Genomic DNA, 27,278 nt, shown 5'->3' on the forward strand with positions numbered 1-27,278 from the left:
AATGGACATGTTTCCAAACTCTTGATAAAGCAATTACTGGATTCTCATAATTGGGTGGTTGAGAAATGACTAATGACCATTTCCAAACTCTTGGTGAAAGGGACAAGGTGAATTAAAAGATTTGGAAGATCTTTTTGTGAAGTTCTTTGTTTTGGTATTTAAGACAAATTTTGTAGAGATAACATTTGTTCATCTTATCATTTGTTTGATGCATCATCGTGAATTGGGTTTGATTATTTCACACAATATTTGGCTCTTGGCTACATTTCCAATGATAATTTTGGAAAGTAAATGCCAATAATTGATAGACTAGATGATTGTGAAGTTATGCATGATCTCACCTTCCAATTGAATTTCTTTGCTTTAAACAAAGATATGAGCTCACATAAAAAAGGTTGTTTATTCTGTTAAAATCACAAAGAGATTGTGGTCTTTGTAAAAGCAAAGGATTATTTTCCGTTTAAAGCTACAAAAACTAGATGTTCTCAAGCGCCTCAAAAATGTGACTTTGTCTAAGTTACCATCATATACATAATCAATGGCTTCATTATTACAACAAAATATAACTATGACTACTCAATTGATTTGGTCCACATCTTCATTGTCATCAAAGTCTACAAGCTTGAGATCATACTCCTTTATCCTTGTTTCAAGGTATTGATAAGATTGGACAAGCTTTGCTCTCAACAAAATGATGACAAATATGAGCAACAATATTATACCCCCTAGGATGATGGGGCTTCCAATCCATTCCAATATCACACCTATTGGATTACTTGCATGCTAGAAAGAAAGAAAAAAGTTATCGTTTGCAAGAAAGAATTTAAATATATACATAATACATTGCAATAATTGATTTTGTGAGAACATGCTTAAAGATCTTAATATGATGCTTTTATTAATAATATTTTTTAGTAAAGTTATTAGTGACAAAATAACACTCAAATGAATGTCAACCATGTTAACATTTTGTTATGTAGCTCTTAATGATATTGCAATAATTGATTTTGTGAGAACATGCTTAAAGATCTTAATATGATGCTTTTATTAATAATATTTTTTAGTAAAGTTATTAGTGACAAAATAACACTCAAATGAATGTCAACCATGTTAACATTTTGTTATGTAGCTCTTAATGATGGTATACTCTACATTATTATACACAATAACTCAAAAAGTTGTTTTCCTATCTAAAAATTTCTGACACGTATATACATTGGAAGCCTTATTGTAGCACATGTTAAGCACTTGGTGTCTAGATACTTACTTTTTTTGAGAAAAGAATTGGAAAGGCTAATCTTAATCTCCCTTTGTGAGTGGCCATATAGGCATAACTTCCCTAGCTAATATGTTGAATCCAAGGCTTCTCAAACAATTTGAGATTGCTAAGGTTCCCAAGTAGGACACATGTATGCTTAATTACACATACAAAGTCAATGAATTATTCCTTTCAAAACAGGTTTCAACTCAATTAAGCAATTAATGAGTTTACATGGTAATATGAAAGGCCTTTTGCTCTAATAAGACAATAGCCCCCAACATATGAAATTTCTTTTCAAGGTTGACATTTTTATTCAAAGAAAATAAAATTATATTGAAAGATCCCCTCCAAACAAAGTAACCAAGGTAGAGTAACAAAATAAATTCTAAGATATTTTCAAAATAGAAAACAAGCAACAAAGTGAAAGTCTTACAAGGCTTGAGTGAATAGGCAATTAGAAGATTCTATAGTGTTAGACCATGTGTTGCTGACAATAAAAGGGAGTGTTAGAATCCCAAGTCTTGAGAAACGCATCTCTCCTCCTCCTCATAGTCTCAAAGCCACCCTATATCCTCTTGTATCTTGCTTAGTGAGTTTGGATAATCTCTATCCAAATCTTGGGGAGAGTCTCTATAATGGGTATCTATGGCACAACTATATTTGGCAGTCCAAATGTACCAAATAATGATGCTAACTATGAGCTCTCATATTTGATAGTGCCCCAAAGTAAACATTAATGTTAAAAAATGTAACATGGAGATTCTACTCTAGGGGGACGGCATCCCTAATGCTCTTCATTATGCTTTTGGCTCCTTCGATGCCATGGGCCCTTTATCTATGTGATGATTGAGCTTTCCTACTATAGAAACAATCCATGAAGAGAACCTTCCCCAAGGTAAGCATATCCTCTCTCCAATGGTGCAGCTTCTATCTATCTTGACTAACCAATTAACAAAAGTGGCTACATCATCTTCTCCTCAACAATGGCTAGAGCAATCTAATAAAGCCCTACAAACACTAATCTCCAAGCTTGAATATTGATAGCAATAAATCTAACATCAAACCTCTTCACAAGCCATGTAAAACAATCTATTGAAAACTCTAATGAGTACTAGGCTACCATAGTGCTATATTAGCTTGAATAATACGTTCCAACCTCCACAATTTGTAAGTGCGTACATGGCTCCTTACCTGGAAGAAGGGCTCTCTTAATCAAATTCACCAACAAAGATATTTCTGGATTTACGATCCCTAAGCCACCCCCTAAATATGGTTGAATGATAACTTCCCAAGCTACTTTAGCTCTTGCTATACTTTTGTCTACATTGAACAAACTAAAAATTCTTGTGATGAGGTGCTTCAATTTGTCGATGCAAGACACAGAGAAAGCCCAATAAGAAGTAATATATCACATGGTGGCAAGTAGTACTTGGGTAGCCAACACTACCCTTCCTACTAGAGAGAGAGTTGTCATACAACAACATATGAGCTTCTCCCCAATGCTCAAGAGTAAGGGTTGTAGAGATATGATGGGGTTCATAGTGTTAGACCAAATTGAGACATAGTGAACACAAACATTAGCACAAATTTAATAGAAGAAAAGTATTGAATAATGAATAAATGAACGAATGTGTACACACTGCTTAGGGGCAAAACTATCCACTAGATGAGAGCTCTTGTGGATGTAAGCTGAGGGAGGTATTGGAGTGTATCATCCATCAAAGATGGATGATGAGTCTAGAAACTACTTGCTAGAGCTAAGGATGATGAAGACAATGATGCAAGTACCAAAAAAATAGTATGTAGGAGGAGTGTTGGAGTAGAATGATCCACCAGGAGTAAGGCAATAGCAGTGGGGCCTAATTTGGAGCAAAATGTAACTGTCCCTTGACTGTAGATCAAGCAGATGGCATCTAGAGTAGGTAAAAGAGGTGCTAAAGATGTTGACAAGGCATTTGGACTGATGTAAATGGTGTTTAGTAGTCATGCATCAACTACAATAATAAACAATGCAAGTTGAAACTAGTCATGGTGATGTTGAAAGTGATGATGATTGGCAACTAGGACAAAACAAAACTATGGAAACCACCTGGATTGGTTGGTGATAGTAGCAAGATGATCATGGCAACTTCGAAAGATGATATTAGTCAAGCTAGGAACAAATATTGAAGATGGTAGCCACTAGTTGATGAAGGTAGCAAAAACAACACCAATCAAGGAGAAGGATGTAGCTACATGATGGAGATTGAATGGGATGAGATACAAGTAATTGTGTACACCATTTATTTATAGATGAGAAACCAACAAAAAATGTGTGGATTTTCTTATGAGACAATAAAGCACTTAGTACATTAAATTTTGAGTTTTGGGTTTGTTCAAGCAAGTTATTGAAGTTTTTCTATCTAATGTACTTTTTAAAGCTCAATACCTTTTCTCATGTCCAAATTTAGAACCAAAGGGAATGCCAAGCAAAGCTCACCCTAGTCTACCATGAGAGGTCCCAACCCAAAGCAATTAGGACATTGGTCAATGGGTAAACATTGGCTATCCAAGAACCCCCCAAGAACCTTCTAAGACTACAAAGGCAATGGTTATCTTTCCTTAAAGTCGAAAGGGCTACCCAAGAGAGGCTAAGGCATTCAACAAAGGGTGCTTGTCACTTGCCCAATCACCTACTAAGACCTACAAACATGATGTAGAACCACTTTGAATTGGGGAAATGAATCATGGCCTCACAAATTACAAAACAAATAGTATGTACACATCCACTTGCAAGGGTGATAAAGCAAATGGTGTACAAAAGTATGTAGGATTATGAAAGAGGATATTGCTCAAGGTTTAATGTGAGCAAGGTGCCACTTGGACAATGTCTCTCATAGGAAAATTTGTCACTTACCCAAGTGCCATTTTAAAAGGTAATCATGCAATGAGAAAGGGAAAGTACAACAATGAAGGGATGTTGATGTTGAGGGCAAGAAGACAATGTCAAAACCTAAAGATACTAAATGAAAGGTAAAACCCCACTCTCAAACATGGATGTTGATGTTGAAGGAGGAGACATCATTGGCTATTGGTCTTTGTGTAGTATAACCTACCAAGATGAAATGATATAGCTTCATAATAAGGTAGACGTGACACCCCTTAGCTAGAAGAGGTAGAGGAGAATTAGTGATCCAGACACTCAAAACAACACGTGTACTTAATCTTGAGAGAGAGCTCCGTAACTAAGCAAATGGCATAGACATGCCCAAACCTTAACCTGAAGAGATGACTCCAATGCTAGTCAAGAACTACCTAGATAGTAGTCCACCATGCAAATGCACTTAGGGGATGAAGGGTGTCCCAACATTCTAGAGGTGATAAAGAGGAAGGGAGAATTGAATACCTGGGTAGTCAGGACATGATTATACTCCATGTCAAGAGATAGCTTTGACGATGACCAAGTATTGTATACATGTCTAAAACTCGACCTTGAGAGATCACTCCTATAGCAATCAAGAGTGCAAAGGCAACTAAAGGAAAAAGAAAAGATGCCATGATAAGAAAAAATGATGCATGAGATTCAATCTCGAGAGAGAAGACACTATATCCATTTCCATGTTGATCAAGCATATGGAGACAATACTTACCAAGGCAAGGACCCAAAGAACAAATCTTTAGCTTAGTTTATGACAGATAAAAGTATCTACAAAAGATCAAAATTTTAGCCCAATTAGGACTAATAAATACCCCCTAAATTGAAGTACAAGGCCAAACATGCAAGTGGAACTGACATACTAGTTGTTTCATATTAAGTTGCTTTTGATACTGTGCTCAAGTGAAAAATGAGCCTAAGTAACTAAATGAAATTTATGCTGAAGTACAACTTAGCCTATTGTAGTTGAAAATGGCCTAAGTAGTCTAAAGAGCTAGCTAGGCAGCCTAAAAGAAGATGAGTCTAACATAGCCTAAACAATATGTAGCCTAACTAGCCTAACCACCCTAAAAGTGACGAAGGAATCTTAAGAATGAGGTCTAATGGGGAGGTAAGTGTTTGAACTACATAGATAGGCCATAAGGCACTTGTTAATGGGGAGATCCATGGTCCATTGCACCAGTGGCAAGCCATTGATGGATAGGAATACGAAGGGGTGGAGATATGTAGCCAACCTAACCTAATGACCCTAAGGGTGACCTAGGAATCCTATGAATCTAGCATAATGGGAAGGCAATGACTAAACTAGTTAGATAGGTCACAAGGTGCTCACCAAGGGGAGATCAAAAGTCCATTGCACAAGTGGCAAGCCACTAATGAATAAATATACTTGGGGGTGGAGAAACTACACTATCACCTTCAGAAGGACCTACCTCCTTGAGAAAGCCCCCCTCTCAACCTCCACCACCAAAGGGGACCAAGGTTTCTTTTGGTATTGGTAATGGGTTTAGCTTTGGTGTTGGTAGAATACTCTTAGATATGCATGGTTTGATTGTGGGTGTAAAATCCTTGGCCTTTGAGTGACATTTCTCATTTGCATAGTTGGGCTTGTCACAAAATGTACAATCCTTCTTCCTTCTAGGCAAGCAATGCTAAAGAGGTATTTATGATGTCGATTCTACCACTCCAATTTTCTTTCAATGAAGGAGGTAGATCATCGACATAGGATCATAATCCTTGTTTAAGATCAACTAAGGAGGGTGAAACTGCATCTAACTGTCTAGGGTTTCCATTCCACTCCTTGGTTCCTTCAACAAAGGAGGGGACTCATCAATACAAAAAGGGGGTCATTGCTTTTGAGCAAACATGGAGGATGTTATCATATGATAAAGGGGGATCCCCTACATGATTAAGCTAGATAACACACTATGACTAATTTGTGGGTACATGGGAGGTGTATAGTGTACAAGTGGCATTCCCTGCAACAAAGCATTAAGATGCAAAGTGACACATCTCTAAGTGTGTAATGGTCGCCTAAAGCCTAAATCTCGATCAAAGATAATATATATTAAGATTGGATAACCTATGATGGGTCTAAAGAAAGGTCCTAAAGCTAAGGAAGACAAATGTAAATATGTGTTGAAAGTGGGAGGGAAGGCCAATAATTGTAAATGTATTGAAAGTGGGAGGGAAGGCCAAGAATTATAGATGTGAAGTACCAAAATTATACTCAAATGAAATAGAAGATATATGGCTACCTTTTGGAGCATGTTTTCATAATAGAATTATAGACAATTCTTGTACAGCAAAAGGAGTAACATAAATACAATAAGGATTGCACAAAAATGGATTGAATGAACTTGCCACTAGGCTTGACTATGATGAAGGCTTTGGACTTCTAGTTGTATCTCAAGTGGATTGTCTTCTCTCAACTAAGAGATGACTAGTCTCGTAAGTTGAGTCCCCCAACTAAGAAGCACCTTGTGAAGGAATATGAGGCCAAGAAGAGCAAGGCTTCAATGAATGATCCTTAGAAGCCAAATAAGTAGATGATGATAATGAAGCCTTTTCCACATCAAACCATAATGCCTTGATAGGGCCTCCATTGAAGGAGTGACCTAAGGAAACATCAAAGGATTCTAAGATAGAGTGCTCTAAGCAATCGCAAGTGAGTACATAATGTAAAGTGTAGTTAAGAACAAGTCAAGCAATCCATGGTAGCCTTAGGCTACTCTTCTAGCATAGTTGCATTCATATATGGTACAAACTAGTCCATACGGTACCTTACTATACAAATCTATGCAATTTAGTATAAAAAATTATTCTTTTTTTCCCATTCTTTTTTAGTATGAAAAAATTGGCCCTTTTGCATGATTGTCAATGTATGATATACGATGATTAACTAAGAAAGTGGTGATTGTACCCCTAATGACTGACTTGCACCCCTCTGCCACTATGTTTATAAAGGTCTTATCACTCTAAATGACGTGTCCAAAAGATTGACCAATTTGGGTTGTGTGAGGTATGAAATAGTCATCAAGGTTAGGAAAGCGAGAAGTGATAGTAATGCCACCACGAGCATGGAACATCTCTACCCTCTATCCACTTGTCAAAGAAAGCCTATGATCCGAACATCTAGTGAATGGTGACATGTGCTGCCTTGAACTACTCCATTATTGCTAAAACTGACTTGAAACACCTTAGTGGCTTTCGTAACCACACGTCCTTCAACGAGTGCACTTGTGGTCATCTACTAGTTGGCAAAAGCTAGAGATGATGCCTTCAAGGTCGTCATTCCATCTCTTATATCCAACTCTACATTAGGAAAGAACATGATCTGCAGGAAAGTATCGGCTGTGGAGGCTGCACTTAGTCCCCTAAGGAAGAAAAGGGATCGACCATTGTCTCGCAAATCGAGTTTTCTCCTTCGTTTTGTTGTTGTGCGGGTTCTTATAATTTATGAGGCTCCAAGCCGTGCTGGTCTTGTGATGTCACATGGAAGGAGGGTAGAACCAAGGAGGAAAGGGCAGAGAGGCAGGGAGGATCGAGGAGGAGCGCAATCACCGCTTGATATAGTGGCAGCTGAGTGCAAACAAGAGAGGAAGAGAAACAGCAGACAGCAGGAGGAGGGGTGATAAGGTGGCCATCAGAAGAGAGGTGGCAGCCGATCAGGAGTGGGGAGCAAGTGCTGGGCGGGAATGGTAAGTAGCGCACGAGCTGACTATTTTGGCCACACTCTATTGACTGCCAGGAATGCGTGTCCCCACGCTCCCAGAAAAAGTTACAAAATACCCTCTCCACCGAGTCCCAAGCTGCCTTCCTGAAGACAAAGTCATCCATAAAAAATATCAATGTTGAAGTGAGGAGATGACTTTTCATAGGATGAGCTTACCATCAAACCGCAGGCTTCTACATGCAGGTCTTGACCTTGTTCTCAATTTTCTACAGCAACTAATCAAATCACTGTTTTGTAGTGACCGATACCCCTATACAGCATCCCAGGTGTTTGAAGATGGTGCCATGCTCTATGATCATGAAGTTAAGCTGCATGATCCATTCCGAAGGTTTACCATGCCCAAGGACAACTAGCACAGGCTTGCTCCGGCTGATGAGTGAACCAAAGAGGAGAGATTGTATATCTCGAGTAATAGCATCTACCGAAGCCTTTGCTGCTTGTACCACATTTGAATCATCATTGGCAAAGAACTATGAACAAAGCAGCCTATCATTGGTAAGTAGGAGGCCCTTGATAGCTTCTTACTGTAGCTTAAAATCAATTCTTTTAGTAGGGAATCAGAGATCAATCCAAACAGAAGAGGGGCAAGGGAGCATCCTTGCCTAACAAATCTTCTTGGAGGGAAATTGTAGGGCATAGACCATTGATAAGGACCTTAACAGTTGCATTAGAGAAGAGTGTGCTTACTATACTGATGAAGGATGCACCAAAACCCATAATTGCAAGGTTGACAGGGCAGTGAGCCGAAGCCTCTGCCATCAGCACCTCACTCTAACATATATTTACAATTTGCATGGGAATGAGCCTAGCTCTCAGAAATAATTTACAGCACAAAGTTCTTCATAATATTAGGAGTGTCCAAAAATTGTTCAGTGTAACATTCACTTTTGTGTATCCACCTTTCTATTTGCATCCATGTCGTGCACTTTTACTCCTCTGGCCTTTTTCTTGGACTATTGAGTTCTTTTGCCTGCCATTTCTAAGAAGAGGTTAACACTTTGTTCTAGATTCTCCCCCTTGGGTTTCATGGTAGAAGTTCATCTTGTGGAGATTTGCATGGTGCTTGAGAAAACTGATCATATGCCTTATCGTAGACCATGTTTACTAGCAGAAAATCCTCATCTAGGCTCATTGCTAGATCCTTAGAGAGTGCTAAATTCAAGACATCATCATGAATTCTCCAGCCATAGTGAAAAACCTTAGGGAGCATAAACTTGATCCATAGTTCAAGTTACCTCAGCTATTATCTTGTAGGATAGGTTAAGCATAGTGAAGGGCCCCCATAGGGAGAGTTAAGATCTCTCTAGTGATTTGGGACTAATGTGATTAAGCCCTAATTGACTTTGCGTGTGAGAGTGGCCTGCAGGCAGTAGTAGTTAGTCATGCTTGTGAGGTCAGCCGCACAGCCCTCCCATATATTGCATTGAAAAAGTTCAGCAGGCAGCCTGTCTGGCCTTGTAGCCTTTCTTTCTTTCATTTTGAGGATGGCAAACTCTAGCTTCTCCCTTGAAAATAGTCTTTCAAGCTGCAGTGCTAATTCACTAGGTGGAGCCATGGGTATTTTTCCATAAAAGCATTTAATCTTCTTCTGTGCTCAATTGAGATGACATACTGCTTGCCTACGATGGCTGAGAGATGCTCCATGAATGCATTGGAGATGGGAATGAAGTTGAATGGTGTTTGGCACATCCACAAAATATCCCATGTCTCTTTCAGCTAGACCTTAGCACTCTGAACTTGAGCCATTTCCAGTCTTTCAATCTAATCCTCATTGTCTTGCAACAGTTGTTGAGAGTCTCATCATCACGATGACGGCCAATAGCATGAAGAAAAAAGTCTCTACATTATGTTGCTTTATCCCTATTCTGTTTCCTATGGAGAGGTCTAAGTCTTCATTGTTGCTCTGAAGAGGCTGTGATCTTTTCACTGCGTGTATTTTTAATGGATTGCAAGATTAAGAGACAATATTTGTTTGCAGTCTTGTCTACTATCACCTTCTGTATGAAGCTTGCATAATTTTGGAAGGAAGTATTGAGCTCAAAGGGCAGGGCCTGCCCCTGCATAGCGGCCTTGGTTAGTATGGCACAAAAGAATATGAGGATGGGACTATGGTCCAATTGACACAACCTCCAACATTATAGCTTGAACTTAAGGTCACCTGCCACCATCCACCATCCTCCATGATTGTCATACATCCTATCCAGGCAGCCTGCTCTCCACAAATCCACCCTTTGTTTGCCATGCTAGATTAATTGGGGTATGAAACCATCATTATCTATCAAGGTCACATTTTGCTATTGGTGCTTCAGTACCAAGATTTCTGAGTGCTAACTTTCCTCCACAAGCATTTCCCCTAATTTGCGCGATGTGCCACATTCTGATAGGTCATGTTCCAATCACTAGCAGCAAGGGTACACGTATTGGAGGTTTGGTCCTTGCTCCTCGACCAAAGCCTTGCACACACCAACAAGATGTTAGGCGCATAGATGGACCATACATCCACTTCTTTGGCTATTGCTCAGCCATAATCACGATCATCTACCCACAGAAGGGAGGGCTTTAGCTCGTATCTGCTAGGTATCAGAGTGCCCCCGTTTGCCATGCAAATAGCCTTTAGTAAAGGTGGCGTAACTATCAACCAAGAAGTTACGTTCATCCTCCTCACCCCGATTTAATTTCTTGCAATGCCAGGAAATCTAGTGCTTGACAATTTTGAAACATACTTCATTCTTCTTGCTAGAATACAGCCCACGGATCTCTCTCATTTTTTTCAAGGCCTCATCCATGAGAGTAAAGATGAGTAAGGTTAGTATCCAAGAACTCATCTTCATCACCATCGAGGCTCCTTGGGAAATTTTGATCGACCAAAGGCTTGCTTGAAAGACTCAGGACTTCTCTCTATTCTACTTCTCTTTGGAGGCCTTGCTTCTTCAACTTGCTTTTTGGGGCACTCTCTTGCATAGTGACCATGTCCCTTGCTAAGGAGACAGACAAAATCTCAATCATTTTGAGACATGTCATCAACTATGAGAATGCAACATGGCAAACAACCCTACCCATGAGGTTAATATATTAAGTATGTTGATGCATCTCGCACATGAGGTACCATCCTCTCAAAAAGGTAACCATAGTATGTACTTTTTTGATGTGGCAACCCCTCTAGAGTCCTATCATGCCCTCCCCTATAATCATAGGGAATTTTGATGTTCACAGTTGAAGGTAACAAGGGTTGGAGTGACCATGCCACATGGCACTCTCTCATTTGGCAAATTGCATTGCCAAATATAAAAAATACATAATTGTTACTAAAAATGAGCTACTATAAATGTTATTGCTTACTAGCATGTGTGCCTAAAGGCACTTGGTAAATTAAAAGTGAGATGCTAAGGTTAAACCATTTAGGCAAACACAATAATGCATGTGCGAGACATATGATCATGTAGCAATGGAAACATTATGGTCATGGTCGCAGTCATTCTCACTCACCTTGGTTCTAGGGCCTAGCATTGTAGCCTTTGCTACCTGTCATTATGAAAAGAATCATAGGAGCTTCTTCAATGTGTCTTACTTCTCGATGTTCCTTCTCTCCATGTCATTTGTAAAATCCTTTGGCACAACTCTTGTAAGATTTTTTAAGAATCTACACAGGAGACTTGCTTTCTCTAACCATATGTGAAGGCTCAACATGGTCTCAATTGCCTAGTCATTCACCTTGGGCATTTTGTTAGTTGTGGTTTGGACGTAGGGCTTTGAACAAGTTGGCCATTAGGAATTGTTTTTTCATACCTTTGGAAGCTCCCGAAGATCTCTTGCAAACCCACCTTCTATCTATACCTACTCTATAAATAACCATATACTATGTGAGTGACATGAGCCTTTATAGTAAGGACTCATCCATGACTTGTAAGCCTTGCTACCAATTGATAAATAAGCTTTGGTGACATGCAATTAGGTGGCGTGGCATCTAAATGATGTTCCTTCTACTTTGAAATACAAGTGTTAATAGAATAATCGTTCCTCTCATTTTCTTCTACATTAATCCTTGATAAAAGAATATGAGAACTACCAAATCACAATGCTTCTAAGTCCTACTATCTTGGATTAGATAAAATAATGCATTGTCTATCTACCACCTGAAAGATTCCATATGAATAGATTGGCCTACTTTGAGAACTCGAAATGAAAGGACTAGTTAGGACACCTTGTAAACCTTGAACCGAAAATCCTAGCCCTTTCAAGATAGCTAAAACTTTCTAAAGACCTTTGATGTCCAAGCTTTGTGAATTCACTTATAGCAACATGATTAACATTCATTCCATACATGGTGGGATGATGTCACAACTCTATAGAAACAGGATTTGTATCCTTTTTCATTAATTTGTCTATATAATGATTTATTAAATTTATTTCCTTTGCACTAATTAGATATAAAGAAAAGTACATTGGAGCTGGCCACTGATGAGTGGTCACAGGTTATGGTGGACCCACGCGGTGGGTTAGAGAAAAGATAGTTCACACTTCCACCTATATGACCCGATTGGGCACCTGTGACTAGAACTCACGCATATCAGGGTTAGACTCGCACACAGAAAGGATTGATGCCTTGAAGTGTGGGCTAGATCCACCAGAACAAACAGTTACAATCAACAAGATGGCATGATCATGAAATGCTTGTATAATGTGCATGTGTGGGCTGAAAGCTTGAAATGCACATTTCTTTGCATAAGAAAGTCACATGAAGATTCGGATACCATTTTTGCGATGTACACGGAAAAAGCTTTCATATGATACCCATATTGGGGGGGTCCCTAAATTTTAGGAGATCCCTAAATTTTAGGAGGTCCTTAAAATTTAGGAGCCTCGAATTAGCCTAAAAATGCTAGTCCTAAAAAATAGGGATGTCATTCTAAAAATAATAAGTTCTGTACTCTGACTGTGTTTACTAAATTTGGTTGTTTCTATTCTTGACAGTATTCAACCCAAAAAGGAAGGCCATAGAGAAGAGACAAGTGTCAAGACACTTGTCACACAAGTTTCCAAGTGTCCCACCACTTGTCACATCTCATGACATGTGGCTGGACACTTGTCTTGTGCTACTCCACTTTCCCCTTTTGTACTAGCTCTTCCCTCTCCTATAAATAAGAGCTCGTTTTTCTTCATTCATCATCATTTTTCTTTGCTGTAAACTCATGTACAGCACCCACAGATAGTCAGAAACTGGCCCCATCCATCCCCATCATCATTCCCCACTTCTCCATTATCAAATTCCTCCATATTCCCTCTTCTATCACTGCTGTTTTACAGGACAGCAAGCCTGTAAATTCATTACAGCACCTCCTTCTCGAGCTCTTTCTTCCATTTTAGCTACAAGAAGCAAGCCCTATCCATGTACTGCTGATCAACGATGGAGAAAGGCTGAATTTTCCTTTTTCTTCTCTCATACTGTAAAGAAATCAGTTCTTATCATTGCATAATAGATAATGCATGTGTGTTTGTACATCTTTGCATGATCTTGTGAGAGTGAGAATTACTTCTTCTCACTCTCAGGTTGATTGTAACTGAGCTCTTCCCTAAGGGACTTGGGTTGAGCAGAAATACATTCCTTCGGGGGGGGTTGCCCATCTTCAACCCTCAATCTTGTCTCCATTACTTTTACATTTTCATGGCTGTAATTTTGTGAGTAATTTTCATTTTCAGCTTTAAGTGTTCATTCTCTTTTATATTAAATCTCGAAAACAAGCGAATATCATAATTGTTAAGCATACTACGTTGTTCGGGGCGTTTACAGTGGTATCAGAGCTTTGGCTTGGTCCTCACCCCCAACACTGGTAGTGCTTACAACTATAAGTTTGTTTGTTTTCAGCCCTTGCATTCAGTGCTTGAGCATTTTTTTTTTCTTTAGTCTCAATGGATCAATCGAGTGCTATCCTTCAAGCCATTCAAAGTCTTAGAGAGGAGAATCAGCAAATTCGTGAGCAATTTCTCAAACTCGAAAAAGTTGAGAATCCCAAAGAATTCAAGGAAAGAAGCCCATCTACTTCAAGGAGACAAAGCCATACCAATGAAAGGAGCCGATCAAGAAGTCCAACTACTTCTAAGAGGCAGTCCCATTCTACTTCAAGACAAAGAAAGAGATCGCGTCGAAGCTCATCCTCTTCTTCAAAGTCATCTGGCGCCTATTCTGATGGATCCTCTTCTAGTAATGAAGAGTCGCACCCTTCTCGTGGACGACCTCATCATCGTCAAAGGCGTCGATATTCTTCACCCTCGTCTCCATCTTCATCCCCATCAAGAACTTCATCATCTTCAACCTCAAGATCCGAGCATGGACAAAGGCATAAGAAGAAGAAGAAGACTAAGTCACTATCTCAACTTGAAAAGAAGATCAAGTTCAGTATGTATGATGGTTCCCGAAATCCTGATCTTCTTCTGAAGTTTATTCGTCAATTTCAAATTTTGTATGGTCGTGACAAGTATAAAGAAAAAGAAAAGATTAAGTTTGTAGCTTTACATTTAACCGACTTAGCCCATACTTGGTGGACGGGGTTGGAATATGATCATGCTGCCCCAAAATCATGGCGATCCTTTGTTCGCTTGATACAAAGCCAATTTCTTTCTGTTCATTTCAAAAGAGATGTAAAAATGGAATGGGATCCGCTTTGGCAAAGGAAAAATGAGTCACTTGGTGACTATACCAAGAGATTTTGGGAGCTACTTTTGAAGGTCCAACATTTCAAGAAGATCAGCAGTTCGGAAAAGCTTAGGAAGTTTCAAGGAGGTTTGCATTTTAAACTTCGTACTGCTCTTAATCATTATCATTGTTCTAGTCTCAAGGAACTCATTGACCATGCTGAGACATGGGAAATGGAGCACAATGGCAACAAATCATTCCAAAAGAATGATAAGAAGAGAGTAGTTGATGATAAGGAGTATTCAGTCCCAAATGAAGGACAAAAACAGTGGCAAAAGCAACCATCAAATCAAAAGAAGATGAAGCCCTATGCACCTCCTAATGCTCCTCAATTTCGCTCCAATCTATACCCACAAGCAAAGCAATTTTCTGAAGAAGAAAAGCAACGCTTCATGAAAGAAGGGAAGTGCTTTAAATGTGGACAAACAGGCCACATAGCGAAATGTCCAAACAAGGGACAAAGCAAGGTTTCTGACAACAAGCCTAAGTCGCCAGTGAAAATCAATGCTATCAGTGATGTAGTTGCAAACACAACTCACACTCCAGAGACGCGCAAATTATTAAAAGCTTGGGGACAGTTGCAAGGTAAGCAAGCACTATTCTTGATAGATCTTGGGGCGAATGAAAATATTATTTCCTTGCAATTAGCTAAAGAGCTTGGATTAAAGAATGAAGAGATGGACACTCCAGCAGAAGTTCGCCAAGCTTTAAATGCTGATGAAGGTGACACAGTGAAGACTGTGATACCCTACATTGGCAAGCTCAAGTTTCAAATTCAAGGCTACAGTGACGAAGATACCTTTTGTATCGGAGACCTTGATGGTTGCGATGTGATTCTTGGCATGCCCTGGAATCATAGAGTAGATTCAACCATCTTCTCTCAGAAAAAGAAGGTAGAACTCACCAACAAAGGCAAGAAGTACGAGATCCAAGCTGGAGTTTCTGGAGACACCATACCTATGGTAAGCCATATGCAAGTCTCTAGAGCAATTAAGGATTGTGTTCAATGTTGTCTGCTTTATGTTACTGATGTAAAAGATAATATGAATGCTGAAAACCAAGAGCAACTTCAGCTCTTGGAAAAGTATAAAGATTGTTTTTCGGAAGATCTTCCTTATCAGCTTCCCCCAGAAAGGCCAGAAGACCATCATATTGATATTATCCCGGGCAGTTCTCCTCCTAATATAGCACCATACCGTGTGAGCCGTCCTCAACAAGAAGAAATCAGAAAGCAAGTCGAAGACCTACTCAACCGTGGGCTAATTAGGCCAAGTAGCTCACCATTTTGTTCACCGGTTCTTCTTGTTCAAAAGAAAGATGGCACATTCAGGATGTGCATTGATTATCGAGCCCTCAACAAAATCACTATGAAGAATCGGTTTCCTATTCTCAGAATTGACGACATTTTGGATCGTCTAGGAGGCTCAAAGGTTTTCAGCCGCATTGATCTAAAGAGTGGTTATCATCAAATTAGGGTAATACTGCAAGATGTACACAAAACTGCTTTCCGCACTTCATACGGTCTTTATGAATTCTTGGTGATTCCTTTCGGATTAACCAATGCACCAGCCACCTTTAATCGAATGATGGAGCGCATCTTTAGAGAGCATCGACAATATGTCGGTACTTTCTTTGATGATATTCTTGTCTTTAGCAAGAATGAAGAGGAGCATCATCAACACTTGGAAATTGTTCTACAATTACTACAACAAAATCAACTCTTGGTAAATGGTAAAAAGAGTGAATTTTTCATGCATAAAATAAATTACCTTGGGCATGTCATCTCTTCTGAAGGGATTCAGATGGATCCTGAAAAGATCAGGATAATCCAAGAATGGCCTCATCTTCGTGATGTACATGAGGTGCGATCGTTTCTTGGCTTATGTTCTTATTACCGCCGCTTCATCAAGCATTTTGCACATATGGCTTTTCCACTTCATGACCTTACAAAGAAGAAGATCTCTTTCCAATGGAAGGAAAAAGAGAAGGCAGCCTTCACAAGGCTGAAAATAGCTCTTACTTCTGGACCTGTTCTTATCATTCCAGATCTGGTAAAACCATTTGTGGTGGAAGCAGATGCTTGCGGTGATTGTATTGGTGCAGTGCTAAATCAAGAAGGCCATGCCGTAGCCTTTGAAAGCCGTCGTCTAAATGATGTGGAGAAAAGGTATGACATTTATGAAAAGGAGCTCTTAGCAATGGTTCATGCTTTAAAGATATGGAAACATTATCTTTTAGGCAATGAATTCCTTATTAAAACCGATCATCAAAGCTTGAAGTATTTCAAGACTCAAAAGCATTTGCAGGAGAAACATGCAAGATGGGAAAATTTCTTGTCTATGTTTCATTTTCAAATTATGTACACTCCAGGGAAACAAAATATAGTTGCTGATGCACTTTCTAGAGTGCCTCGCATTGCAACTATTATAGTGGCTCATCATGAAGATTTTCAAACAATGAAGAATACTTATGATGAAGATACTGATTTTGTAGCAATTTGGTCAAATTTACAGCAAGGAGGTTCTCATCGAGATTATTCCATCAAAGACGGTTACCTTCTCATGAACAATCGCCTTTGTGTCACTCTTCCTGTTCGACAAAAGGTGCTTAAAGAAAGTCATGAACCCCCTTATGCAGGGCATAGAGGGAGGGCAGCCACTCTAAGTGCAATTGAGCGCTACTTTTATTGGCCAACATTACGAAAAGATACACATAACTTCATTGAGGCTTGTCTGGTATGCCAAAAATCCAAATATGATAGGCAGAAGATTCCAGGATTGTTGCAACCTCTTCCAGTGCCCAAAGATCCATGGGAATCTATCACAATGGATTTCATCTCAGGTATTCCAAGAACACCTCAAGGTCATGATATGATTTGGGTCATAATTGATAGATTCAGCAAACAATCACATTTTATTCCATGTCATAAAACATTGAAATCCGCATAAGCTGCAAGACTTTTCATTCAACATATCTTCAGATTACATGGTATGCCTTCTGAGATCATTTCAGATAGAGACTCCAAATTCACAAGTAACTTTTGGCGTGCTTTATTTGAGAATTTGGAAACCACTTTAAAGTTCTCCTCAGCTTTTCATCCTCAAACTGACGGCCAAACAGAGGTGATGAATCTCACTCTTTTGGATATGTTGAAAGCTTATGTTAGTGAACATAAGTCACAATGGGAGAAATATCTTCCATTATTGGAGTTTGCTTACAACAATACAGTGCACTCATCCACAGGGAAAGCTCCAAATGAAATAGTACAGGGTAAAGTGATTCCTCCTCCAATTATTCGCACTAAAGATAAGATTTTTGCTGCCGATGAGTTTGCTTCAGATTTAAAAACCGCAATGGATCAAGTTCGAGCCACTATCAAAGTTGCCCAAGAGCGACAAAAGAAGCAAGCAGATAAACGAAGAAGACCTTTGGCTTTTGAAAAAGGTCAATATGTCTTGCTAAAGTTTGATAAAAGCAGGCTCAAACAAGGTTCCGGTCAAAATTCATCTTTTCCAAAGCTCTCCAGTAGATACTTTGGACCCTTCAAAGTGATTGAGAAAATAAATGAAATTCCTTATCGACTTGAGCTTCCTACTCATTGGAAAATACACAATGCTTTTCATGTAAGTTTACTAAAACCTTACATAGGACCAGAACCAAAGGAACCCATTACTGAAGATCCCCTAGAAGTTGAAGAAACAGAGCAACTCTTGGAACCTGAAAAGATTTTGTTTCTCAAGGATTGAACCACGAGAAGTGGCCTTGTGACACGAAAATTCTTACTAAAATTCAAGAATCTACCCACAGCAGATGCACAGTGGGTAGATGAAAAATTCATGAAGGATTACCCAAATATTCTACAGCAATATCAAGAAGCTTTTCAGCTGAGGACAGTTGAATAAAAGCCAGAGGGCTGTCACAACTCTATAGAAACAGAATTTGTATCATTTTTCATTAATTTGTCTATATAATGATTTATTAAATTTATTTCCTTTGCACTAATTAGATATAAAGAAAAGTGCATTGGAGCTGGCCACTGATGAGTGGTCACAGGTTATGGTGGACCCACGCGGTGGGTTAGAGAAAAGATAGTTTACACTTCCACCTATATGACCCGATTGGGTGCCTGTGACTAGAACTCACGCATATCAGGGTTAGACTCGCACACAGAAAGGATTGATGCCTTGAAGTGTGGGCTAGATCCACCAGAACAAACAGTTACAATCAACAAGATGGCATGATCATGAAATGCTTGTATAATGTGCATGTGTGGACTGAAAGCTTGAAATGCACATTTCTTTGCATAAGAAAGTCACATGAAGATTCGGATACCATTTTTGCGATGTACACGGAAAAAGCTTTCATATGACACCCATATTGGGGGAGTCCCTAAATTTTAGGAGATCCCTAAATTTTAGGAGGTCCCTAAAATTTAGGAGCCTCGAATTAGCCTAAAAATGCTAGTCCTAAAAAATCGGGATGTCATTCTAAAAATAGTAAGTTCTGTACTCTGACTGTGCTTACTAAATTTGGTTGTTTCTATTCTTGACAGTATTCAACCCAAAAAGGAAGGCCATAGAGAAGAGACAAGTGTCAAGACACTTGTCACACAAGTTTCCAAGTGTCCCACCACTTGTCACATCTCATGACATGTGGCTGGATACTTGTCTTGTGCTACTCCACTTTCCCCTTTTGTACTAGCTCTCCCCTCTCCTATAAATAAGAGCTCGTTTTTCTTCATTCATCATCATTTTTCTTTGCTGTAAACTCATGTACAGCACCCACAGATAGCCAGAAACTGGCCCCATCCATCCCCATCATCATCCCCCACTTCTCCATTATCAAATTTCTCCATATTCCCTCTTCTATCACTGCTGTTTTACAGGACAGCAAGCCTGTAAATTCATTACAGCACCTTCTTCTCGAGCTCTTTCTTCCATTTTAGCTACAAGAAGCAAGCCCTATCCATGTACTGTTGATCAACGATGGAGAAAGGCTGAATTTCCCTTTTTCTTCTCTCATACTGTAAAGAAATCAGTTCTTATCATTGCATAATAGATAATGCATGTGTGTTTGTACATCTTTGCATGATCTTGTGAGAGTGAGAATTACTTCTTCTCACTCTCAGGTTGATTGTAACTGAGCTCTTCCCTAAGGGACTTGGGTTGAGCAGAAATACATTCCTTCGGGGGGGGGTTGCCCATCTTCAACCCTCAATCTTGTCTCCATTACTTTTACATTTTCATGGTTGTAATTTTGTGAGTAATTTTCATTTTCAGCTTTAAGTGTTCATTCTCTTTTATATTAAATCTCGAAAACAAGCGAATATCATAATTGTTAAGCATACTACGTTGTTCGGGGCATTTACAGATGATTGGTCCCTAACTCATGCAAACACATTCATGCAATCTTCCCTTTGGTTAGGTGGGACAATCACAAAAGCTATTGGGACTATATTAAGTTTGAAATTTTCTTCTTCCTCATTTATTAAGTTTGCAAGCATTTAGTTAGGTGGGACAATCACTAAAGCTATTGGGACTACATCAAGCTTGAAACATTTCTTCTTCCTCATTTAGTAAGTTTGCAAGCATTTAGTGACTATGTGTTAGTGTCCAAACAAGTACTTGCCTTCATTAAAAAATGGTATTTCATGCCTTTCCCAAAGTTAGCAAGCATTTAGTGACTATGTGTTAGTATCCAAGCAAATACATTGCCTTCATGAAATAATGCTATTTTATGCATTTCCCAAATATGTTTACTAGTAGATGTAACTGGCCTGCTCACTGGAAAGGGCGGTAGTGTACAACCAAATTAATTAAATGCTTTCATCCAATTAACAGTCGCCCACTTCACCTGAACTTAAAGACACAGAATCAAAAAGACATACAGGAAACTAGAGTGCTCCTGTTGTGACATAGACACCTTGTTGGCCCCTAAGTTCGGCACCCCTTGCGGTATTTCTTTATTTTTACAAAGAGAGAGAGTACAATGGGCCATCTTTCACCTATTCTGGGTGAAATTTAGCAGCATAACAGTACAATTACTGACCCAAAACAAGTTGACCAGGAGGGGAAACTCTGCCCAAGTCTGAAACTTCTGGTTGGAGCGGAGAATTGACCATTTCAGTCTGCTGTAATTACTGGTTCAGACCTGTTCTGAAACCTGTTTCCAACTCATAGTGTTCCATGTACTGTTCAGCCCACTGTAATTACTAGTTCAGACCTGTTCTGACACCTGTTTTCAGTCATATGGTTCCCTGCACTGTCCTGCATCTTCTGTGCCAAGTACCCCTTGATTCTGACATCAATTGGGCTCTGAAATACCTTTTGAACAGTCCAGAATCAGTTCTGGTTTAGTGATGTTTCAGGCACTTGCTTGGTGAGGTTACTACCCTCACCTGTCCCTGCTGGGAATTGCAAACAACTGCTCCTGTTCCTGGCGAAAAGAGGCTCTTGCCTCATGCAAAAACAACATATTCCACACAGCTGTACCTGAATCAGAAGAAAGGCCCTTGATTCTGCAGCATAACCATACTGTCAGGGAGAGAAAGAGAGAGTGTAGGAATCAAGCTCAAGCCTCTGTGCATCATAGACAAGGTAGACCAGCTCTCAAGAGCTCTCCATCTGCAATCCATCTCCCTTTCACAAAAAAAATGAGTCCCCCCATACATTGAAACTCGTTTTTGTGCTGCCCTCTCTCTCTTTTGGGAATTTATGCCCAAATTGTGACACATGGCACACATATAACAATTTTTCTGTTTAAACCTTTCGGTCTAAAATTCTCCATCCTCGGTTCAAAATTTGACCTTGGCACAGACCAGAGGATTAATCCTCGTACAAAAACGAAGATAGTGACGTGAACAGATTCTGGGGGTCCAAAAATAGTAACTCCCTAAATTTTAGGAGTTGCTTCCATTGCATCCCCACTAGTCTTTTGACCATCCTTGCAGACTATGGCTACATCCAAATTTGCAATGTAGCTCAACTGAAAGTGAATTTCCACTGATGACCCCACATGGACTAATCTCTTGCAGATTTGTCCATCTTCACTTTGAACTAGTCTCTTCCAGGCTAGTTCTTCAACACACTTGTCCATATACACATTCACAAGTCTCTTCCAGGCTTGTCAATCTACAGTGCCATCAGTCTCTTCCAGACTTATATTGGACCTTAACTGTCCAGTCTTGACTCACTAGACATTCCTGTCCGATTCATATACTGGCCATGCAACTTAGGCATTTAGATTTCAAGAGGGATCCTTCCAAAAAGAAAAACCAAATAAAATATGTAATAAAGAAATCAACAAAAAGGTAATGGTTATCACAGTCTTGTGACATACCTCCCTCTCGAAATCGCAGACGTCCTCGTTTGCATGAATGTCATACATGCTTTCAGCTAACCCAGTGAACTTACACTTGGCAGCACATGTACAACACATACATGCTATGAGTCAACATTGTGAATTGAACACATTGTTAACACATGTATGTTCTAACTGTGAAACATGGTAGACTATCATCATGTGACTCCACATCACTGTTTCCAGATATAGTGGCCGGTACACCACAATGATATCCCCATAGTGGTAGATTCTCATTTGATGACTCCACATCACCCTGACTAGAGATCTAGTGGCCGGTACATCAAAATGATATCCCCACTAAGTCAATTCACAGAATACATGCCCGATCGAGTAACCATTGTTACAACATATATTCAATTCAATAGAAGTAAAAACTGTATTCTTGCAAGCAATACTTACTTCTTTAGCACTGAGAAAACCATATGGACACAATAAGTGTTAACCTGTACAAAATCTGTTTTTGTACATAATTTCTTTCTTAAGCAATTGTCACTTTGACAATCTATTTCAGCTTAGAGATACAAGGGGTCAAGGTAGGTTGCAAGTGAAATGCTTCAAGGTAAAGTTCCAACACATTAGGTGACTCTGCAAGTTCACCTTCATCCATCCACTTAGCATCTATAGCTGGATAATTCTTGAACTTAACCAAATACCTTCTAGCAACCTTGCCTTTCACTTTCCTTTCTTTGTGTGCCGGAACAAGAATTTCATCAAGTTCCTCAACTTCGGGCTGTTCCTCAGTTGGCATATCTTCTGGCACATCACCCACATAAGGTCTAAGAAGACTTACATGGAAAGCATTATGAATCTTCCAATTGTCAGGCAATTTCAGCCTATAGCTAACATCACTAATCTTCTCTGTTACTTGAAAAGGCCCATAGTATCGCATACTAAGCTTAGTGAAAAGACTTTCCTTGCCTTTCCCCTTCTTTAAGCCTGCCTTTTCAAACCGCAACAGTACCCAATCACCAAGTGAAAATATCAATTCACGACGGTGATGATCAGTAGCTTTCTTTTGCTTTTCCTGAGTCCTTTCAAGGGCATGCTTAGCTTTCTGATACATTTCCCCCATACTCTGCACATACTGATCTGCTTGAAAGATCTTATCCTTTGTATGCAAAATGGGAGGAACCTTTTTACCACCTTCAACAATTTCAAAAGGGGCTTTGCCTGTTGACAAATGCATAGTATTATTGTATGCATACTCGACCAAAGGCAAATACTACTCCTACTTTGGTTTGTGTTCTGACACACAGCACTTAAGCAGATCCAAGACAGTAGAATTTGCCTCTTTTGACTGTCCATCAGTCTGTGGATGAAATGATGATGAGAACTTAAGCGTTGTGCCCATGTTCTCAAATATGCCTCTCCAGAATAGACTTGTCATCCGTGGATCACGGTCACCGACAATAGATGTGGCATACCATGATTTTGAAGACATTGCACATAAACAAACGTGCCATCTGATCTGGCTTTATCTTCTTCTTGACAGAAATGAAATGAGCCTGTTTGCTAAACGTGCAAATAATAGTCCATATCCCATCATTTCTTGTCTATGTCCTTGGAAGATCAAAGATAAAATCCATAGCTATGCTTTCCCATGGTTTATCCGGAATAGGCAATGGCTGTAAAAGCCCTGGTGCTTTTTGCCTGTCAAACTTGACCTTCTGGCAAATCAAACACTGCCGCACAAAAGCATCCACATCTCTTCTCAAAGTAGACCAATAAAAGAATGTCTCTACTGCTTTGACTGTTGCATCAATACCACGATGCCCTGCATACGGTGGAGAATGACTCTCTGTTATAACTTTCCGTCTCAATGGCATAGTCACACATAGTCTACCATGCATCAACATGAAACCATCCTTGAGAAGATAATGCTCATGATGTTGTCCATTGATAAGCTGATCAAAGATCCTTGCAAAATCTTCATCATCAGCATACTGTTCCTTCATATCATCAAGCTCATGATGATAAGGAATTGACACAGCTGAAATTTGTGGCTTCCTTGACAAAGCATCAGCCACAACATTCTTTTTGCCTTCCACATGCACAATCTGAAAATGGAACATTGACAAAAAGTTTGCCCAACGCATATGCTTTTTTGACAGCTTAGTCTGAGTTAAGAAATAACGCAATGTCTGATGATCTGTCTGGACAACAAAATCTGCCCCAAGTAGATAGTGTTTCCAACAAGAAAGCGCATGAATCACAGCCAACAATTCTTTCTCATAGACCTGCATAGTCTTCTCTGGCCCTCGCAAGATTCTGCTTTCATAAGCCACTACCCGACCATCTTACATTAACACTGCACCAATCCTATTGCCACAGGCGTCACACTGGACAACAAATGACTTCCTAAGATCTGGCAGAATGATCATTGGACTAGAAGTCATCTTTTCTTTAAGAAGATTAAAAGCTGAAATCTCTTTTTATGTCCATTGGAAAGGGATTCCTTTCTTCTATAAAGCATGTAAAGGTGAAGCAATCTCTGTAAAATTGCGAATGAACCTCCTGTAGTAAGAACACAAACCCAAGAAGCTTCTTACATCATGGACAGTCTTCAAATCTGGCCATGTTCTAATTGCTTCAACCTTAGCAGGATCCATACGGACACCATCCTTTGACACTATGTGCCCCAAAAACTGGATTTCTTCCAAGAAGAACTTACTCTTCTTGCCATTGATAAGCAACCTATTACTGCAAAGCTCATCAAAGACTGCTTTCAAGTGTTCTCTATGCTCCTGTTCATTCTTTGAAAAGACAATTATGCCATCAAAGAATGTACCAACAAACTGCCTGTATGGATGAAAAATCCTGTTCATCATTCGATTAAACGTAGCAGGAGCATTAGTAAGTCCAAATGGCATTACCAAGAACTCATAGAGACCAAACATGGTCCTAAATGCAGTCTTATGCACATCCTCTTGCTTAATCCTGATCTGATGGTATGCACTCTTCAAGTCTATCCTGCTGAAAATTGACGCTCCTTCCAAACGGTCAAGGATGTCGTCAATCCTTGGAACGGGGAACTTGTTCTTGATGGTACTCTTGTTCAACGCTCGATAATCTATGCACATGCGCCAAGAGCCATCCTTCTTCTGCACTAAGAGCACTGGTGAGCAAAAGGGAGATGAACTTGGCTGAATCAGCCCTTTCTCCAACAGCTCATTCACCTGGCTCAATATCTCTTTCTGTTGGGCTGCACTAACCCTATACGGAGGTCTATTTGGTGGGCTACTGCCTGGCACCAAATCTATCGCATGATCCTCAGACCTCTCTGGTGGCAACTGTGATGGTAATGAGTCAGAAAAACAATCACTGAACTGTGATGGTAACATAGAGAAATTTGACTCATCATTATCCTTGACATCACGTGCAAAAATCAAGTACCCAGAAAGATGATTCTTTATTACAGATGTAATGGCAGAAGCTGATACAACAGGTACAGACTCTCCTTTAAGCTTCACATCAAGCACATGAGTCTTTCTCCTATGTTCCAAAGTCAGTGTCTTGTTAAAGGCATCCAACACACCATGCTTTCTGAACATCCATGGCATTCCCAACAAGACATCACAGCCTTCAAGTGGCATGATATAAAATTCTTCTGCATCAACATAAGACTGTACATGAAGACGCAGCTTTCCAAGAATAGGTGTCATAGACTCTGAGTGGCCAGGATATGCCAACCCTGCCTCTGTTGTGTAGCCCATCTCATCTACTCTGATGCCCAAAGTAGAAGCCAACTCTGGTGAGATAAAGTTTGCCTTAGCTCCAGGATCAAAGAAAATAAGTACATGTTGATCCCTAACTTTACCCCAAGCTCTGCAGAGCTCATTAGCATCCTAGTGTGGCTTGTCTCCCAGCATATCTGGCACTAAACCTGCTGAAGGTTTGGGCTTCTTTCCTTTCCTGTCCTCTTTATCATCATCAGCTGATCTCTTATTCTTGTTCGGATAGTTAGATGCAATATGACCAGTTTGCTCACAGATAAAGTGTGACCTTAACGTTACATTAAATATCACTTTTTGTGACATTAAAAGTGATATTTAATGTAACGTTAAGGTCACATAAAGCATTTCCTCTTAGCCATTAAAGCCTTTCTCTCTTCAAGAGACTTGCGCACAAAAGGTTTCTTTTGGTCCTTTGGCTTGTTTAAAGAACTTGGTTGGTTTCTTCTTGAACTGTCAAGATTTGCCTGTGCTTTGAGAAATCTGAGAAACCTGTTTACCAAATGGTTTCTTTGCTGAAAAATTTTCAGATTTGTCCTGTTTAATGCTACCCCCAAAACCACTTGACTGTCCCAACAATAATGCATTTCCTGTGGTAGCATTCTCAATTAACTGAGTCAAAGTGGTGACCTTTGTCTTTGTACAATAATTCCAAAGTTCCTTGGGCAGCCCGCAACAATATTTCTCTATTTGCTCGGTCAATGGCACAACCCTGTAAGAAGTGACTGGAAGTAAGGCCTCCCAAAACTTCTTGTTATAGTCTTCCAGATCCTTGCATTTAGATGCATCCAAATTGTGCCAAGCTGACATAACATCGGTCTCAAATTCATTGGTCAACCAAGCAGAAGCAAATACTTGCTTAAAATAAGTCCAAGTGGCAGGAGCCTGTCCTTGCATCAACAATGTACTCCACCACTGACTAGCATTGTTTTTAAGAAAAGTGGCAGCTTTCCGAACCTTAGAAGGCTCTGTAAAGTTCCCTCCTGCAAATGCAGCATCAAACTGCTGTAAGAAGGAGAGAGCCTTAGTCCTATCTTTAAATCCTCGAAAGATGTCAAACTGTACAGCTGCACCACCTTCCTTGTATGGCTTTGGCTTCTCATGAGCCATCAAAGGCTCCGTAGGATATGCCTATAACATAGGAACACTAACAAATGGCATGGAAGTTGCCGGACCACTGATTACAGGGCTTGTAGACACAATACTTGCTTGCTGATTTTGATAACCAGCCATACCAAAAGTGCCCTGTGGCATGCCAAAACTGCCCTGAACTCCCTGAAATCCAGGCTGCATGCCTATATTACCATACATGGGGTTTGGCATAAAACCCTGTGTACCCCCAAACACTGTTCCTGGTACATAAATCTGGTTTCCAGGCGCATAACCAGCCATACTTTGAAATACAGATCCACCTCCAAAGTACCTAGGATGTATAGAGGTCGGTGGGAAAACCTGTGGTAAAGTCTGAAAACTGTTTCCCTGTCCATTTAAACCAACATTTGGCTGCTGTAAAGTGGAGAGCTGAACTGGCAATGCCTGTGTAACTAAGCGTTTCCGCCACCTGTTCCTGGACAGTCGGAACC

The 27,278-nt window shown here is 39.8% G+C and overlaps 2 protein-coding genes across 8 annotated transcripts in view; one reads left to right on the forward strand and one right to left on the reverse strand.

Moving 5' to 3' along the window:
• Positions 1-432: 432 nt before the first annotated feature.
• Positions 433-27,278, reverse strand: part of LOC148041840 (uncharacterized) — a 225,348-nt gene continuing 198,502 nt past the window's right edge. For all 5 annotated transcript variants that reach the window (XM_087683131.1, XM_087683121.1, XM_087683115.1 and 2 more), the window contains one exon: positions 433-783. In XM_087683131.1, the coding sequence (XP_087539257.1) occupies positions 577-783 (207 nt within the window). In that variant the 3' untranslated portion in view covers positions 433-576. The remainder of the gene's footprint in view (positions 784-27,278) is intronic.
• The window catches only part of LOC148041841 (uncharacterized), a 218,362-nt gene continuing 198,400 nt past the window's right edge, over positions 7,317-27,278 (forward strand). The window contains exons 1-2 of one of the 3 annotated variants that reach the window (XM_087683157.1): positions 7,327-8,094; positions 8,170-8,406. In XM_087683157.1, the coding sequence (XP_087539283.1) occupies positions 8,089-8,094; positions 8,170-8,406 (243 nt within the window). In that variant the 5' untranslated portion in view covers positions 7,327-8,088. Of the gene's footprint in view, positions 8,407-27,278 lie in introns of all 3 variants that reach the window. The other 2 variants (XM_087683165.1, XR_015691642.1) reach the window with 2 other exon arrangements.

Source organism: Lygodium microphyllum, chromosome 1 (genome assembly GCF_053477565.2).
Source record: "Lygodium microphyllum isolate KBCC chromosome 1, Lygodium_microphyllum_v1.1.10, whole genome shotgun sequence".
NCBI lineage: Eukaryota > Viridiplantae > Streptophyta > Polypodiopsida > Schizaeales > Lygodiaceae > Lygodium > Lygodium microphyllum.